General features: G+C 32.1%; 1 protein-coding gene and 1 pseudogene across 1 annotated transcript; both read right to left on the bottom strand.

The window, feature by feature from the left end:
* Positions 1-7,711: 7,711 nt before the first annotated feature.
* LOC116140348 (probable polygalacturonase) lies at positions 7,712-10,086 on the bottom strand. Its single transcript, XM_031425987.1, has 6 exons — positions 10,054-10,086; positions 9,273-9,647; positions 9,011-9,131; positions 8,642-8,816; positions 8,487-8,557; positions 7,712-8,403 (listed from the first exon to the last, which is right to left on the bottom strand). The coding sequence occupies exons 1-6, from the start codon at positions 10,084-10,086 to the stop codon at positions 7,712-7,714; spliced, it is 1,467 nt and encodes a 488-aa protein (XP_031281847.1).
* Positions 10,087-17,432: 7,346 nt separating this feature from the next.
* Positions 17,433-18,659, bottom strand: LOC116140347 (annotated as a pseudogene).
* Positions 18,660-18,907: the final 248 nt, after the last annotated feature.

The raw sequence follows: 18,907 nt of genomic DNA, 5'->3' as shown, positions 1-18,907 counted from the left end.
TTAGTAGTTAAGTAAGCTGTTAGCTATAGTTAGATGTTGTTATTAGTTGAATTGCTGTAGTTATTAGTTGAACTGTGGTTAGCTATTGAACTATGGTTAGCTACAACTATAATTAAGTAAACCATAGTTAATGGAGCTAATATAAAATTGTAAGTGTTCTGTACTTTGTAAGGAAGCTGAATAAGGAATAAAGAAATGTTTTTCTTCCTGAATGTTTTTCGCTAAATGAATTCAAGACTATCTGTGTAGCAATTGATTGTAAATCCAATAAGCCCCCATGAAGACCCCGTACCTTATTTTCCAATGATTTTAGAACTTCATCCAGTTTCTTCTGCTGCGCAGCATTTTTCGCCATTCTCTCTTGTAGGGATTCAATGTCTGCACCCGCACATAGCAGCATTTGTACTCATGCTAGTTTTTGTCCTTTTGCATGCATTTGCATTTGCACTTGCACTTGTGCTATCCTGTATCCTATGTCCCTTAAAACTTTGACTCAAGTCTAGTAATTCATCCTAAAATGGTTATTAAAAATACATTATTGTTTAACAACAATTATTACTTGTAATTGACCTGTAAATTAACATTGACCTACAAGAACTTACATATCTTTGTCTAGAAACCTCATTGTTTTTGCTCCAATGCATTGTTCTCCAAAACTCCAGTTGCATCATCCAATGATTATGACAATTGTCTCTGTAGCTAAGCCTCTTGTTGGTTTGCTTTGTTCCACGTTTGGCTGATGCGCTGTATAAAAAGAACATTTTGTTGAGAATTGGTCAGTATAGTGAATTCAATACAAAAGCATGACAATATTGTATCATTCTTAAACAGTTACATGAGGATGGCTACGAGTCTAGGTTGTCATCGGGTGGTTGCGTCTCGACACTGGACCAAATATCTGGTCTTTTGCCTTTAGCTGACTTCTTTCTTCCAAGAGCCATCTGCATATATCAGTTAACCATTAAACCCCTTTATTCATATTTATATACATATGAAACCCCTTTTCGGGAACTTTAAAATATAAATACTTATAAGAAAAATATTATCGTGCTATCTGGATTTAACAATGTTATCAGACAAAAAAATAATTTTAACAGTTGAAAAAGCTTCGGAAGAAATCTTAATCATCTTAATATTACACACACACACAAAAATATATATATGTGTGTGTGTGTGTGTGTGGTTTTTCCACCAAGCTCGGGCCGACGCGAGGATATAGCTCGACCCAGAATGACCTCGGTGACTATGATTGATTGACCCAACATAAGCTCGTCGAGCCATAGATCGACCCAGCACAAGCTAGTCGCGGATAATCTGAATGATCATTCAATCGATTCCTAAATAACTTCAGATCCCAGATATTACGGGAACGATAACATTAACAACAATCTTTGCGCAATCTTAGCGCCCAATCGTGAGAATATCGGAGTTACAATTCCAATCAATTGTAATCCCTTTATTTTCTCTCTTTCCTTTATTATTTCGATCACGTGACTAGATCAATCAAGCGTGCATTTGCTAAAAGATCAATTGATGAGTGGGATTTTGATCAGTGGAAGAGTGAGAAAGAGAGATTTTGGATGGAAGAGAGGAAAAAAATTTTGGTTTTTGGGCGGAAGAAATTGGTTTTTGGGCACATGAATTGTGGGCGGAAGAAATGGGTTATTTTAATATTTTATAACCCTAGACCAACTTTGACTTAATGGAACTGCAAAAACAATCGATGGAAGAGATTTTGGCGACTTAGGGGAAGAGGTTTTGGTGACTCAGGGGAAGAGATTTTGGCAATTTAAAGGAAGAAACTTAGGCGTTTTGGTGCAGAAGATTTTGGGTTTACGGGCTCTAATTAGTCTAGTAGAGATTTGGGTGGGAGAGCTTTGGGTGGAAGACACTTCGGTTTTTGGCAACGGTTTTCTTGCCCTATTTTTGACTTCATAGAATTTTGGGGAAAAATGGGTTTTGAGTGTTGACAATAATAGGAAGGGATTTGTGTGTTTTGGTTTGGGCGGAAAATTTTTCCTTAGCCAATTTTAGGGTGGGAAGCCTTGGAGCCAAATTTCAGACTTCTGTATTTTTTTTTTTTTTTTTTAACTTAATCCTTGACAGTTAAACATTGTCAAGGATTAAGACTATAACAGTCAAGGAATTAAATTGCACCTCTTAATTTTTACACGATCCTTGATAGTTAATAACAATTAAGGATTAGCTAAAACAGTCAAGTATTGTCTCAAATCCTTGACAGTTAAAAAGCAGTCAAGGAAAATATTTCTTGACCGTTTTTTAAAACAGTCGAGAAAGGCCTTTTTCCTTGTAGTGATTGTAGATAATTTTTTTTTTTTTTTTTTTTTTTTTTTTAAAGTTAACATAGTTATTGAATCTAAGAATGTCAATTTCTTTAAGTATATTTTTCCATAAAAGTTAACTATTGATCAATCTTAATCCTATACAAAATCTCAATATAATCCTTTTGAAGGTTCAAATGTGGAAACAAGAAGAAGTAAAAGGATGAGAAAAACTATTAGTTAGGAGATGATTTTATCTTTCTTGTTGACTCAGATCCTCAGTCTTATGAGAAAGCTATGACTTTTAGTGATTCACCATTTTTGAGAGAGTCAATCAATAATGAGATAGACTCAATATGAGTAATCATACTTGGGAGATTGTTGACTTGCCTCCAGGAATCAAAAAAATAGGGTGTAAATGGATGTTTAAAAGAAAATTAAATGTTAATGGAACAATTGAGAAATATAAAGCAAGATTAGTTGCTAAATGTTTTTCTTAAAAGAAAGATATAGACTATTTTGATATATACTTATGCTCCAGTTTCCAGATTTGCATCCATTGGAGTATTGGTTGCTCTTGCAGCAATCAATAATTCATATGTTCATCAAATGGATGTGAAGACTTTTTTTCTTATATGAAGATCTATTTGGATCAACTTGAAGGTGTTGTTATCCCAAGTAATGAGCATAAAGTATGTAAGCTTGTTAAATCATTATATGATTTAAAATATTTACCAAAAAAGTGGCATGAAAAAAGTTGATCAAGTGTTCTTATTAAATGGCTTTTTGATCAATGATCCAATTAAATGTATGTATTATAAATTATTTGACACTAATACTTATGTGATCGTCTGCTTATATGTTGATGACATGCTTATTTTTGTAACAAGCATGGATATGATAATTGTTTCTGGCTTCTAGTTTTGAAATGAAAGATTTAGGAGAAGCCAATGTTATCCTTGGGATAAAAATTATTAAAACCAATTAAGGTCTCATGTTATCACAAGAACACTATGTTGAAAACTTTCTAAGAAAGTTTGTGTTCTATGAGTGTAAATTTGTTTCTACACCTATGATGCAAGTAACTATTTAAAGAAAAATTGTAAGCATAGTGTTAATCAATCAAAGATACCAAAATCATTGGTAGCCTTATGTATTTAATGAATAGTACAAGGTCTAACATTGCTTACTTGGTGGGTAGATTGAATAGATGTACTCAAAGTCCAAATCAAGGTCATTGTGTTGCCCTAAAAAGAGTTGCAAAGTATTTGAAAGGTACCATTGGTTATGAATTGCTCTAGCAAGACTCCACTAATGTTAGAAGGTTTAACTAATGCAAACTAGATGTCACATTGAAATGATATCAAATCCACTAAAGGCTATATTTTTACCCTTGGTGGAGGTATTGTGCTTGGATTGCTTCCAAACAAACCATTATAGCTTGGTCAACCATGGAGTTCAAGCTAATAGCTTCAAAAAAGGTTTATTTTGAGGCTGATTGGCTAAGAAATCTCTTAGCAAATCTTCACATTTTTTCTCACCCTCATTACTCTATCTCGATACATTGTGATTGTCAAACTGTAACTGCAAAAGCAGAGTAAAATCTATAATGGGAAAAGCAAACGTATTTGTCTGAGACATAGTGTGATAAAGTAGTTACTAGAATCCAGGGTAGTGAGCCTAGATTTTATTTGACAGATTTAAATTTAGCTGATCCTCTGACTAAACTACTACAATAGGAGGTTTACAGTTCAAATGTTGAAGGGGTGGGACTTATGCCTAGAGTATAATACAAAAGTGATGGCAACCCAACCTACCAACCTATGTGATTGGAGATCCCATAAAGTAGGTTCATAAGGGTAAAAATAAGTCACTTGTTATCTTGGTAGTACTATTGATTTTTATTCAAAAGTCATCCCTGGGACAAGATAACACTAATACTATAGTAAGATTGCATAATTTTACTCTTAATAAACTCCATTGCCCAGTTGTGTATACTGGTGTATTAAAACTACATGTGAGGGTGGAATTGGGTCAGTACCTATGAGAACTAAGATAAGCATCTCTAAAGTACTCATGAATTCTAGGTAGGCACAGGACAATTAAGGTGTCAAACCCAAAAAAAAAAAAGTTTTGTTATAGATTTCCTTGTGAATTACTAGTCCTCTAACTCAGAATCAAATAATATTGTTTCATAGAAGTTGTAAGTTTCACCAAGTTCTCGTAGGACACGGTCAATAATCCAGTGGTGTGTTCATAACCATGAGGCTACCAATTTCATATACAATGAACTCTTTTATCTCTAGTTATAATTGCATTTTTGAAATATGTGAGGGACTGCAAAAAACTAAGGAATAAGAGTATTCCAAAATTGTTAAGAGTCCCACATTGAAAAGGAAGGTGAGTAGAGGGTAGTTTGTATTTACTCTCTAAAGTTTTGCCAAGAAAAAATGAGTCTAATGGGCTCCCACATGCACATGGCCAGTAAGTAGTCCTAGCAGAATATGACCTTGAACAATTTAAACTCACAAATAAACCATAATCTCCTAGAATCTTTATGCCTCTGTATATGAGGAGACATTTCTATTTTATAAAAGCAAGTTCTTCAAAACAATGACCCAGCATCCAAATTTTTTCCTTTATTGTTGCAGAAGCATAAGCAATATCCATAATACTGATGTTATATTCCCTCGTCAAGAAATAAAAACAACCATCAAAAGAGATCAAATCAACAAAGGGATCGCCCTCTATTTGAAATTCAAACCAACCTACAAGTCCTGGAACCCATAACGCCAACTCGACCAATTCATACCAAATAAAAACACTTTTCTTCACAAGGATGCTGGGAGAACACTAGCCGAGGCAGATTAAATTCGATTCCAGAGAATGGATTCAACAACGAGATCTGGGTTCTATAAAAAATCGGTGAAGAATCGGATTTTACAAGTAATAACCATTCTTGAAAAGATCCCCAAAAGTATCCTCCATGGGCGTTGGAAATTTCCATGAAGCATTGCTTATTTTCTAGTACACTGAAGCAAAGCCTTAATTTGGTTTAATTTGGCCAGACATCACCAACCATGGATAAGAAAGTTTTTGATATATAAGGATAAAAATTCAACAAATGTGATTAATTATCTCTAATATAGGGCTTTCAGTGAACTGACCCAATGGCTGTCCAGTTTTCATTCATTTTGAGTTTGATCTATTATTATTATAACTATTAAGGGAAAATATAATAAATAGTTATTGTAATACAATTTTTCACTGTCGTTTGTTTTTTACTTTTATACAGTTTTTTTTCTAATAAGTTGTAATTTTTGTTTAAAGAAACATCTCTCTCACCGAAAACAAATCTTCATTATGAAATAACATAATCTTTTTATAACAAGTATAGAAAAGTTTTGTCAAAATGGCAAGCAATGATATATTATAATAATTTATAAATGACACGGATTCACTTTAGTTAATCAACAATAATTTGGGTAATTGATTACGAGGGAAAATCGATCTTCTAGAGTGCACAATTACACAAAGATTTGTAAACAAAAAATGTTAATGGGATAAAAATCCTTTACTCTTTCTTCAGTTCATTATTTATAGATGCAAATATTTTTAGCTTCTGCGGGCAACAACACAAATTATCATAAAAGCTACTTACAACACAAATATTTTTGAACACCATTCTTCATCATGTGACAAAAACATGAGAAAATTCCACCCTTGATTAGTCCTCCCTTGGGAGGTAAGGCTCGCTCTTTGTGCCACATTTTAGCCCTATCTTCAAGCTGCTGGGAATGGCATGATTCAACTTTGAAGTTAACCATTGTGTGATCTTCATCCATTTTTAGAGACAAAATAAGAGAAATAAAGAGACAGAGAAATGGTTACAAAAGCTCCTACATTTGTGTATTAATAATTGGGAAAACAGAGAAAGAGGTTATAGGAGTTATCGGTGAATAAGATTGACAAGTAAATTTCAAATTGGTTATGCATGGATTTCAAACTTTGGACCCACGTGTAAGACAATTAAAGAAGAGACAAAACTATACTTTTTTGACTAATTAAGGGAAGTATTGACTTGAGATTTCATTTGCCAGTGTGTTGATTAAATAAAAAGAAGAGGGTGACACTGGAGAAAGTTTCAAACTCTTGAAAGGAGAAAACAATTAATAAAGGAGGCAAAGTGAGCTTCTATAACACATGTCAAGTGCAAAGACTTACATAAGTGAAGTGACACTACAATAAATTAAAAAAAGAAGGTGAAGAAAATTTTCGCTATAAAAAGTGAAAAATTCGTTCTAAAAAATAATGCGGGATATATATTTTTCATTATTTTTAATATTTACCTAATAAAGATGAAAGAGTTTTTGAACGCCATTTTTCATCATGTGACAAAAACATGAGAAAATTCTACCATTGATTAGTTTTCTCTTGGGAGGTAAGGCTCGCTCTTTGTGCCACATTTTAGCCCTATATTGAAGCCGCTGGGAATGGCATGATTCAACTTTGAAGTTAACCATTGTGTGATCTTCGTCCATTTTTAGAGACAAAATGAGAGAAATGAAGAGACAGAGAAATGGTTACAAAAGCTCGTACATTTGTGTATTAATAATTGGGAAAACAGAGAAAGAGGTTATAGGAGTTATTGGTGAATAAGATTTACTGGTAAATTTGATATTGGTTATGCATGGATTTCAAACTTTGGACCCACATGTAAGACAATTTAAGAAGAGACAAAACTGTACTTTTTTGACTAATTAAGGGAAGTATTGACTTTGAGATTTCTTTTGCCAATGTGAAACTCGCTCTCCCACATAACTAGTGCCAGATCAATGACTTAAGTCATTAATAAAATGAATAAATTAAATATAAATTGGGCCCCAACCCTTAATAGAGCCCACCCCCAATATGTGTGTTACCCGATTAAATGGTTTTCAGATCAATTTCTAACATTAATCAATATTTAATTAACAATCTAAAGCATATCATGTTTTAATTACTAATTAACCAACGAAGGATTAATCTAATTAAATAAGTAATCAAACACATCATGAACACTCATCCACAGTACACATCGATTTTTACATGGAAACCCGAATTAGGGAAAAATCACAAGGACCTTAATCACCACAAAGAAAAGAACAAATTCATTTATCAAGTTAACAATACAGGTCCACATTTATTGGCACTGACCTTCAAATCTGCCGCTTCCTTTCCACACGCTCAATTCAAGACTATATTCTACATCGATATGTAGTAAATGCTATTTTTTTTTTTTTTCTATATTAAACAAACATGTGGTAAACAATGAATCGGTATTGTCACTTCAATTGTTTTTTCTATAACAATAGAAGAAACATGAGATCATCTACAAATAAATACTTATTTGCAGATATAATATGTAAAATAAAGTTTACGCTCTTAAACTACTTAGTCATGAAACAAGTCTTCAACTGAACATTTTCAATGTGCAGCTTATCATTGGGGAAAAAACAATCATTATCCTTTTTCTCAGGTAACAAATTGCAGGCCGGAGGAGTCACACGGCTTGTAACTCCTTGAATATCAGTGCAGTTCCATTGGAGTTTTTGTGGTTTCTCTGTTAATCCAATTTTTACATTAGAAATGCAGATTCCAGTAAAAGGGTCATTTTGAATTCCATCAAGTCTTGCTGCATATGTGACATTTTCAGCCACCATGTCTCTATAATTTATTCCTGTAATTTCAGGAAGTGCTTTTGGGTCAAAGTTAGGGTCCGGGTGTGACCCATAAGAGCCTGTCATCCAAAAAACATACTTCATAGTCTCCATCCTCATTCTTCTTACATATATATCTTTTACGTAGCCTCCTCTTCCAATAGCCGTTTTAATTCTCACACCAGACTGAGTATCAATGGCTCTGACATCTTCAACCCGTACATCTTTAATTCCACCAGACATCTCACTGCCAAGTGCAATGGCTGCACTATCTGGTGAAATACAGGTTAGCCTTCTTATGATCAAGTGTTTTGTAGGCATTCCAAATTTAATTCCATATTGATCCCACCCACTTTTAACAGCAATGCAGTCATCCCCTGAGACTATGTAACAATCTTCAATTTTGGTGTTTGTACATGAATCTACAAATATCATGTGGAAGTTGAATAAGCTAATTACTTACAAAAGAGAATTATATGTATAATCAAAATATAAAAATAAAAACCTGGGTTTATCCCATCTGTATTAGGAGAATCGATTGGAGCGATAATAGTAAGGCCTTGGACCAATACATTGCTGCAATTTAAGTCTTGATTGGAATATATATCTATATATAAAAAAAAAGAATAAGATAATATGGATCAGTTTTTTAGGTCAAACCTGCAGTATACAGGGTGGACATTCCATGATGGAGAATTAATTAAAGTTATGTTGGATATCTGGACATAGTCAGAGTACATGATCTCAATAAGATAGGGTCGAGTGATATTTAATTGGTTGCTACGGTATTTGATCCACCAAGTTGCACCTTGACCATCTATCGTACCATTGTCACCTATAGATGAAACAAACATTGAAGTGTCTTTTAGTAGTAGGTAAGATAATCTAACGTCCGAAAAAAGAAGAAAGAAAAAATTTTAGATTTTTTTTGTAAATAATATTTTTGTTCAAAATTGTAAACTCTCTATATATAATACATTATCAAATGTGCCTTAAAGATGGGTTTAAATTCTTACTAACTAATATTACCTGTTACAACAACATCAGTTAAATTTGTCCCAAAAATAAGACTGCTAAATCTTCCACCAGGTCCATCTCTTCCTCTCCCATAAGATGGCAATACCGCAAGATGAGGCCATTCTGTCTCATCCTGTATATGTAATATAATTATACAAGTATACTATGGTTGAAAAATCTAATAATGGATATTATGTTTTCTTGTCTTGAGAAAGTACTTTACAAGTTAAATTATTAATTAATGAAATAAAAATTAACATATGTAAATATATACCTGAGCTGCAAGAAGAATTGCATCCTTATGAATATATAAAGTGAAATGACTAGTGAGATTAAAACTTCCAGTTAACCATTTGCCAGGGGGAACAATAAGTTGAGCTCCACCATCTAATGCCAATTGACTTAGATTGGCAATTGCTGAATTAAACACCTTGGTATTTGAAGTTTTTCCATCACCAACACCTCCAAAGTCAGTCAAGACAGCAGAGTGTTTCCGACAATTTATCGCAGGATAAGGAATGGACTTCGCTTGGCTACTTCCTTCTACTCGTAGACTCAATAATTCCAATATCAAAATGATTGAGACAATCGCAATAATCTGTAAAGAAATAAAAATTAAAGTATGTTTGATTACTAATTTTTGCACACACTTGTATTTTAATAATAAAATGTATATAAAATTAATGACACATGTTACAAGAACAAAAATGACATAGAGGTTAGAATACCATTAATTTGTAAACTAACTAGAATCACCATATTACAAGAACCAAGAAAATTCAAATATCAAATAATCGACATAATATTTCACTTTGATGAGATACAACCAAGAAAAACATTAAAAAAATAATAAAAATGTAAAGAAAAAATACAAAAAGAAAATCAAGGGACCAAAAAAAGTTCTCCAAAAGACTACAGTATAAATTAAATAGTGGCTTGTTTAATAATCATCAATAAGATTTAAGAAACAAGTTAGTAGGAATTATAAGTTAGAATCACCATCATGCAAAGGCCAAGAACGAGACAAATAATTTAAAATTTAAACGTTTAATTACCTGGTAATTTCTGGATTTTGGGAACAACTCCATTTTTCAATTGAAATTTTGATCAAATCTATATAAGAGAGAATTATATATAGATATTTATTGGAGATAGAGATTATATTGGAGATAGACAATAGCTGTATTGGAGATAGACAATAGCTGTTGAATCTTTTATTTCCTTCTTAGTTGGATTAGATTATTTTTCTATTGAATCTTTTATTTCCTTCTTAGTTGGATTAGATTATTTTTCTATTGAATCTTTTATTTCCTTCTTAGTTGGATTAGATTATTTTTCTGCTGGTTTCTCTCCTAAATTTCATCAATGCATCTTGTATATGAAGATATAGTAAAACCTCTATATAGTGATACTCTATATAGGAATAAACTCTATATAGCCATAAAAAATTTTATTCTTAATTTGGGATAATTATAAATAAGAATAAACTTCACATTATAATAAGTTATAATTTTTCTAATTCCTGTCTTAAGGAAAATTGCTTTCACATAATAATAATTATCTTTATATTAAAATATATATATATATGATATGTTACATTAAAGGTTTAAGATGAAATAAAATATTTATCTGAAGTTGTTTGGGACAATAAGTTATGCTTTAGAGTTGTTATTATATCTTTTAACTTGGGGGTATATTACAAGCTAGCATAGACATTTTCTTGTTAATGCCAAAACATTTCTAGCTTCTCAATTATATTTAGAGTTTCTTGACATGAAACTTTTTGTATTTCCGTACTATCATCCTCATAATTATTTATTTTCTCTTCTTGTTTAATCGTAGAAATGATTTCTTTTTTTGTTAAAGCATACATGAATTGTTACTCATTTGGATGATTAAAGAAGACATTAATATTCATTCGATTAGTGCAGTGAAGTTATCGAATCTGATCACTCAATTTTACAATGACTTTTTGATTCTCCTCATCCACTTCAATTGTAACTTGCAATTCATTGACATCGGGGTCTTAATTTTGTAATGCTTGAAACAATTGGCAATTGTCTGTGATTTCACATCAGTTGCCATCCAGCAACTGTATTCACAATTCCATCAAAGACAGTTATCTTTGTTGATTTCAAAACACAATCTTCTATCCGTTTCAAAAGTAAGCAATTAAAGCGCTTATGGTTTGTTTCTTGAGCTTAAGATTTGAGATTTTAGGTTTAGGGTTTATTTCTTCAGTTTAATAATATTTAATTTAATAAATAAAGAAATGAAAATAGGGTTAAACTAGACTAGACCGGACCAGCAGGTTGGATCGATCCGACCGATGACAAGGGCCCTCTACAGTTCGAATTACTATTTTTAAATGTTCACCAAATCCCTAATCTAAACGAGGAGCTACCAAGTGTTGAGGTTAGAGGGCTTTTGTAAAGTGGAGGTTGGTGGTTCAAGGGATGGTGTCGAATTGAATTTTGGATGCCAGAATCAACCAAAATTTGGTCGAAAAAATCAACCAAATACGTGAGTCACCACCAGCGAACGAGGGTTTACCAAGTGCTAGGATTAGATGGATTTTGTAGAGTGGAGTTCGGTGGTTCAGGTGGTAGTGTCAGATTGAATTTTGGCTACCTGAGTTTGGCCAAAAAAATCAACCTAATAGCGGCGGTGTTCGCTAGTCACAATCGGCGACAAGGGGTTATCAAGTTCTAGAGTTAGAGGGGTTTTGTAGAGTGGATGACGGTGGTTCAGGTGGTGGTGTCGGATTGAATTTTGGCCTCGGAATTTGGGCGGAAAAATCAATTTAGGGTTAGATTGAAGGGGTATATTTGCTAGATTTCAAACCTATAGGGGTTGTTATGTATTTTTTAGGGTTTGTTTGCAAGATTTCAAACTTACTGGATCACCTAAGACTGTCGGTTTAACCAATCGCACCGAGCAAACCAAGACCTAGCCCCTAGACCGTGTGACGACCCGGAACCTTGGGTTGAACTAGATAAAAGAGTATTGAAGTAACTAAAACAAAACTATGCTTAGCTTTTGTAGTTCCATAATGCTAATTAGGAAGTAGTAAAACTCTAATGCTTTTATGGGCCAATTTTATCCGACTCCTTCACCAACTTGTATAGACAGTGTCTTAGAAATTTAACAGATATTAGCTTCACTTAATGCCCTCACCGTTATTTTGGTAAACTTTGCAACAGCTAAGCATAAGGTGTAATACATTTTCTTTATTTTTGTCGTTTCTTGGAACCAACAAGATTAAGTAATTTTTTTTTTTTTTTTTTTTATGTATATTTTAGAATCTTTTGAACCCTCTTGAAAATTACTCTCTGAGGTTGCCCTTATATAATATATTATCATGCCAAAATAGAAGCAAGAGTGAGCCAAATTGGCGACAGTGAACAATTGAAATATTGAATCTTAAAAAGAAAAAGAGGTCCCCACGTTTTTTGAATTTTGATACCCTATTTAGTATTATTCATAATGTGCATGCTATTGCTTTTAGAAAATTTCATTTAAGTTTCCCAATTAGTAAAATGAAATCTTTAAAGTTTGTTAAAAGAATCTTAGCCTTTAATTGCATTTTAAATTTACCCGTTAATAACTAGAACAAAGTAAAAAGTATTATTACCCCATTAAAATTCTAAATTTTACAACAAAGAGAACAACATTAGCAACAATAACATACAAAGTAATCAGAGTAATAAAAATAACAATGAGTTTTGAATAATGTTAATCGTTGTGGCATTAAGGAGATTGAAACACTTTTTGAACAATATCTTCATTGAAGAAACACGAAAATATTTTATTTGATACGTCCTCTCTCAGGTGGAAGAATTTGCCCTTTCTGAAACGTTTGTGCCCTGTTTTTGAGCTCGTTTACCAAATCCGATATTACCATGTTTTCATATTGCCATTCATTTTCAGAAATAGAGATATGTGAAGAGAGAACAGAATGAGAAGAGGAAGAAGTGTTTGGAGTGGTCACAATATTGCAAATTAGGCACCAAATATATATGTGAGTGTTTCGTAGGAGTTGTATTCATAAGGTAAGAAGAGTATGAGAATTGCTAGGAATTAATTAATATATCATGAAAGGCAAAATGACTTCGAAAGAGAAGGTTGACAATTTGCAAGTAAAAGGGCCCAAGATTATATGAAGAAGATATATGGAAATTGCAAGGAAGTTTAGGATAATTTTTTGATGATATGAGATTAAATCATCGTGTAAAAATGGAAAAGTGAGTTAATAAGGTGTGTGTTGACTATTATTTTATGATTTAATACTCTTTTATTTCTCTCACCATCCTGTAATTTGTTCTTCCCATAATATATTCTTTAAAGTTGATATTGTTATTCCTAACTGTCTGACTTTGACAAACAAAATATTTCCATCTCTTGCTAGAAGTGCAAAGTCAAAAGCACATGCTTTCACGATTGACTTCATTGAAAACCAGAGAATTAGCTTTGAAAAATATCATACAATGACAATTTTTTTTTTTTTCCTTAATTATCCGCATACAAAGCACCAAATATATAAAAATTGTCAACCCTTTGAAATATATCTTCAGTACCTTCATGTTTAAATTAAACTAAATTTACAATCAAGTAAGTTAAGGCCACATATTTCAAAGGGTTGACGAATTTTCACTACTATCTAAAAAAAAAAAAAAAAAAAAAAAAAAAAAAAAAAAAAAAAATTTGTAAACAAAAATGAAACAAAATTTGTAAGGTATAATTTTTTTAAAATATATAGGAAAGCGATTCGTAGATCCCATATTTTTTATGTTTGGCCCCTTCTTCTATCTTAGATAGGGGTAAAATAGTATTTAGAAAAATATTAACATTGGTAAGTTTTTATACATGTCGAAAATTTCAAGAAGAATTTATAAATTGACAAAATATAAAAGGGAATGCTGCAGATTTCCCTTGATCTTAGCCTACTAAGACCAAGGAAATTATGTGTAATTAAGTTTCAATCAATCACCCTAATTGTTGTGATTGATTGAATGATTTACAGGGATACTTATTCCTAATTTACATTCACAAATATTGTATAAATTGCCCAATTATACAGGCTATATTTTTAATACAATATATAAAATATTTCTACAATTCTCTTCTCAGTCATACTCTGACAGCGTTGCTCTGCTTCTCTTGCCTTCTCCTCCAAACTGTGACATACATATGTTCATCTTTTATCTTAGCTTCATTTAATGCCCTCATTGTTATTTTGGTAAGGTTTGCAACAGCTAAGCATAAGGTGGAATACATTTTCTTCATTTTCGTTCTTTCTTTATGTCGTTTCTTCGAACTAACAATATTACTTAATAATTTTTTATGTATATTTTAGAATCTTATAAACCCTCTTGAAAATTACTTTCTAATATTGCCCTGATAATATATTTTCATACCAAAATGGAATCAAAAGTGAGCTCAATTGGCAACAGTGAACTATTGAATCTTAATCGAATAAACTAAAAGAAGTGAGCGATTTTAATGTATAATTTAATTAATTTAACATGCAAAGAATGAGAGCTTCAGTTTTTTTTTTTTTTTTGGTATGTCTTAGTAGAAAAATAAAGCTCTGCTCAGCTAAATATATAGGTAAAGAAGAGTATGAGAATTGCTAGGAAATTAATTAATATATCATGAAAGTCAAAATGATTTAGGAAGAGACCGGGTTGACAATTTTCCAAGTAAAAGGGCCTAAGACTTGTATCTTTACTTATAATGAAAGAAGATATGTGAAAATTGCATGAAAGTTTAGGATAATATAGATATGGTTGATAATTTTTTGATGATATAAGATTACATCATTCGTGCACAAATTGAAAACCGAGTTAATAAGATTGTGTTTGACTATTGTTTTTATGATTTCATACTCTATTTTTATTTCCTCTTAGCATCCTGTAATTTGTTCATCCTTCAATAATAAAATTCTTTAAAGTTGATATTTTTATTTCCTCAACTGTTCTGACTTTGACAAACAAAATATTTCCCATCTCTTGCTAGAAGTGCAAAGTCAAAAGCACATGCTGTCTACAATTGACTTCATTGAAAACCAGAGAATTAAATTTGAAAAATATCACATATCAAAGACAATTTTCTCTTAATTTTCCGCATACAAAGCTCCAAACTTATTGCCTCTAATTATAATAAAATTGTCAACCCTTTGAAATATATCTTCAGTACCTTCTATTGTTTGAATCAAACTAAATTTACAATCAAGTAAGTTAAGGCCAAAATATTTCAAAGGGTTGACAAATTTTCACTACCATTATAAAAAATAATAACAATTTGTAAACAAAAATGAAACAAAATTCGTATGGTATAATTTTTTTTTAAATATGTAGGAAAGTGATTCCTAGATCCCATTATTTTTTTATGTGTGGCTCCATCTTCTATCTTAGATAGGGGTATAATAGTATTTAGAAAAAATATTAACACTGGTACGTTTTTATAAATATTAAAATTTTTTAAGAAGAATTTATAAATATCTGAAATCTTTTAATATCTTATGTGTATATAAAGTTGTCAGCCCTAAAACACTCCAAAAACTAACAGCTCACACATTATTTGGTTCAACTTCTACTCATTTATTGATTACATGATCAATTTTTCATTTAAATAATGTAATTTGAAATAGTTTTTCCAATTATAAAACTTATAAAACAAAACAACGAATAAGAACCTCCAAAAGAAGATTAAATGGTCGTTGTGCTTACGTTAGGTCTACAAAGAATGAAATCTGAAAATTAATCATATTGTGAGAAGAAATATTAAGTCTTCTGAAAATTACCACAGCTTCAATTTATTTATAAAATTATAATCTTTTTTACCTAGTTCCATTTAATTTTTCAATAATTGCATATGTAAAGCCTTAAAATAAAAGTATGTAGGAATAAAGATAATTTTTTTATTAAACTTATATCCTCACTTTAAGTAGAAGACGGGCTAAAATCATTTCCCTCTACATAATCAATATAAACATAGCCTCCTCAGATTCTTGATTTTCTTATATATTGATGTAGGAAAAATAAATTTGATACGTGGATGATGCTATACTTTTAAGTGGTTAAATGTAATGAAGGGCGAAACCATAAATTTATTTTTTGGTTTATCCAAAATGATATTTAAATTAATGGCTTTAGACTTTTTCAAGATTATTATAGTATTTTTTTTTTTTTTTTTAAAGAAATCGTTTAATTGTTCTACATCAAATATGATTAATTTATAAAATAAAATAAAAAATAACAACCTAGTAATTATTATATAATGATCATAATTGAATAAATCACTCACTTATCATTGATATTAATAAAATTATTTAATAATTATGTGTTATTTGTATTCAAGAACCTGAATCTTGCTTGCTAAGAAATTGCTGATAGCTAATGAGAAAAAGAAAGAGAATTAAATTAGAATGACCCTCCAATTGAATTAACAGCTTTTTTGTATAGTTGCCTAAACTGATAGCTAATGAAAAATGAAAAGAGAATTAAATTAGAATTGACTCCTCCAATTGAATTAAACGTTTTTGTATAGTTGCCTATTATTTTGTGGAATTTGCCATTTATTTTTATATTTCTATAACAGATTAATTATTCCTAAAACTAGATTTGAAGATCAAACTAAGTGAAGCTGAAAACCAAAATAAATACAACTGAATAAAATTGTTTTTCCAGTGACAAATGATGAGACTTACTATTTATAGCGGGGAAAATCAGCATGCAACAAGTTCAGGCTCTAGTCGTGTCAACCCACTCTCTAATTACACTGGTGAGGAGAGCGTTGACAAATTTTTTTTTTTTTTTAAAACCGGGATATCTAACCATTTGCACGTATCTAACTAATCTTCGGATCTACTGAATATCCTACAAACCTAAAGAATAAAAAAAGTCACATATTATTATAGTAAATGATCGCAATGTTTGAATCCAAGAACTCAAAGATGGGAACTAATCTCCTCAACCACCACGTCAACCTTAATGTGGGGATGATTCCAGCAAATTTCTTTCAAATTAACTAGTGCACATTTAAAAAAGTTTGGAACCAAATTCTATAAATTGCATCATAATTTTGTGCATATTTTCCCTAAAAATTATGGAAACCCACGACCTTATATCAACAACCTCTTGTAAGCAAAACTTGGAAGAACTATGATTTCTCATAGTAAAAGAAAACTACAAACTATATTTTTACATACACTAACCCAAAAGACTCCTAGAATTTGAGTGTATGCGGGTAGAGCTGAAACATTTGGAGCGCTCCTACTCTGGCAGCCTCGAGTTTATGACCCCAATTGTAAACTATATATGAAAGAATTAGAACAATGTTCTCAGCCTATTCTACAACATAAGAACTGAGTTGTGTAAAACGATTATTGATTATCAAAAACGGTCCGTTTTGAGCTTAACAATCATTGAGTTCACGTTCGTGAATACCTATAATGCAGTGAACTATACCTGTGCAACAGAAGTTCGTTCCATGTGTCTGGAACGCTGGTAGGCCCAATGCAGCAATCATTGACGCCTTGGTTTGCCTTGATACTGTAACGGGATTGTGAGCCTCATCTCTCAGTTCCGAAAGAGCGGTTATATACAAATCTTTACTCTTGTACCCTTACACGCAGATTCACAATTTCATCACTTGATCTATCTTGCTCAACTTTGTTTCCTCTGGTTAAAGGTGTGGTATTATCACAGCTACCACGGTATTCCAGTCCCCTTGCGGAAATGTCTTGGAGAAATCGTCCGAAAGAATGCTTTAAGTCGGGATGGGATGGGAGCTGAGAGTCAAGCACCTACCACACACTGTACACAGTAAAATTCTTGGCATTCCCCAGATTTGCAAGTCTTTTTCTTCTTAGTTTTCCTTGACATAGGCAACCCACGGTTAGCTTCATTTCCCTCTGTTCCAGTGATGTCCTTTGAGAACAATACACAAAACTGATGGAGGTATTTACTCATGAATGCTGTGGACGGTCCAATGCATGGCAACATCAGACTTTGGTGCGACTGTTAAGTGGCACCAAGTCAGCAAGTGTTGATGACCAGTAATATAAAATGGTGGTATGGTAGCAAGGAAACGATAGCCCACCTCAGGACGACTGTCCATGTAGTTTAACAAGACCATAGTCCCTTCCAACATCTTCAACTTCTCGGATCACTTGTCCACCACTGGCCATACACATCATAGATTGGAATTGCTGCCTGCCCAAAAATCCCCTACAAATGCATTGTTTTGTTCCTCATCCTGAAATTCACAAACCATATTCAGAGAACCAAACATCAAAACATTCATTCTTCTAACAACAACATCATATGATCGAAATTCATAGAAATGGCTGCCTATGAAGGATTTGTGAGTCAGAATACATATTAATGATGCCATTGAGGCCAAAAGATACAAAGCAAACAGAAGCAGAAGAATAAGAAGCATTAACAACAGAAATCAATTATAGAGGCCAACCTTCGCAAAAATGCAGATCGCTCAAACTCTGGCATCTCACAATCTTTTGGCTGCCCACCGATATCCCTCATAAAAAAATCTTTACGTTGGATCAATTGACATCCCCCATTCCTGATAACCTGTTTACATCCAATCCAGGATACAAAGGACGCCTGCTGTCTGCAACCCAACTACCCTTGGCATGTTACAAACTGCAAAGTGAAAAGCCGCACATCCTTAGAACTGGATTAAGACCATTTAAAACATTAGATTAATAACTTGATCCACAAAGCTTTCTCAAAATTGGAAAGTTTTGACAGACAGCATTAATATGTGAAAAAAAATAATAATAAAGGTATTTTCTTAAACTTCTCTCTTATTTATGTCTTCTTTCAAAATTGTCCCCCTCATCTGTTGACAGATAATTTTTGACTGCTGAGCTAATTCTACCTC

The sequence above is a fragment of the Pistacia vera genome, unplaced genomic scaffold (genome assembly GCF_008641045.1).
Source record: "Pistacia vera cultivar Batoury unplaced genomic scaffold, PisVer_v2 Contig370, whole genome shotgun sequence".
Classification (NCBI taxonomy): domain Eukaryota; kingdom Viridiplantae; phylum Streptophyta; class Magnoliopsida; order Sapindales; family Anacardiaceae; genus Pistacia; species Pistacia vera.
Note: the sequence above shows the minus strand (reverse complement) of the source record. Positions and strands in the feature narration are given on the sequence as shown.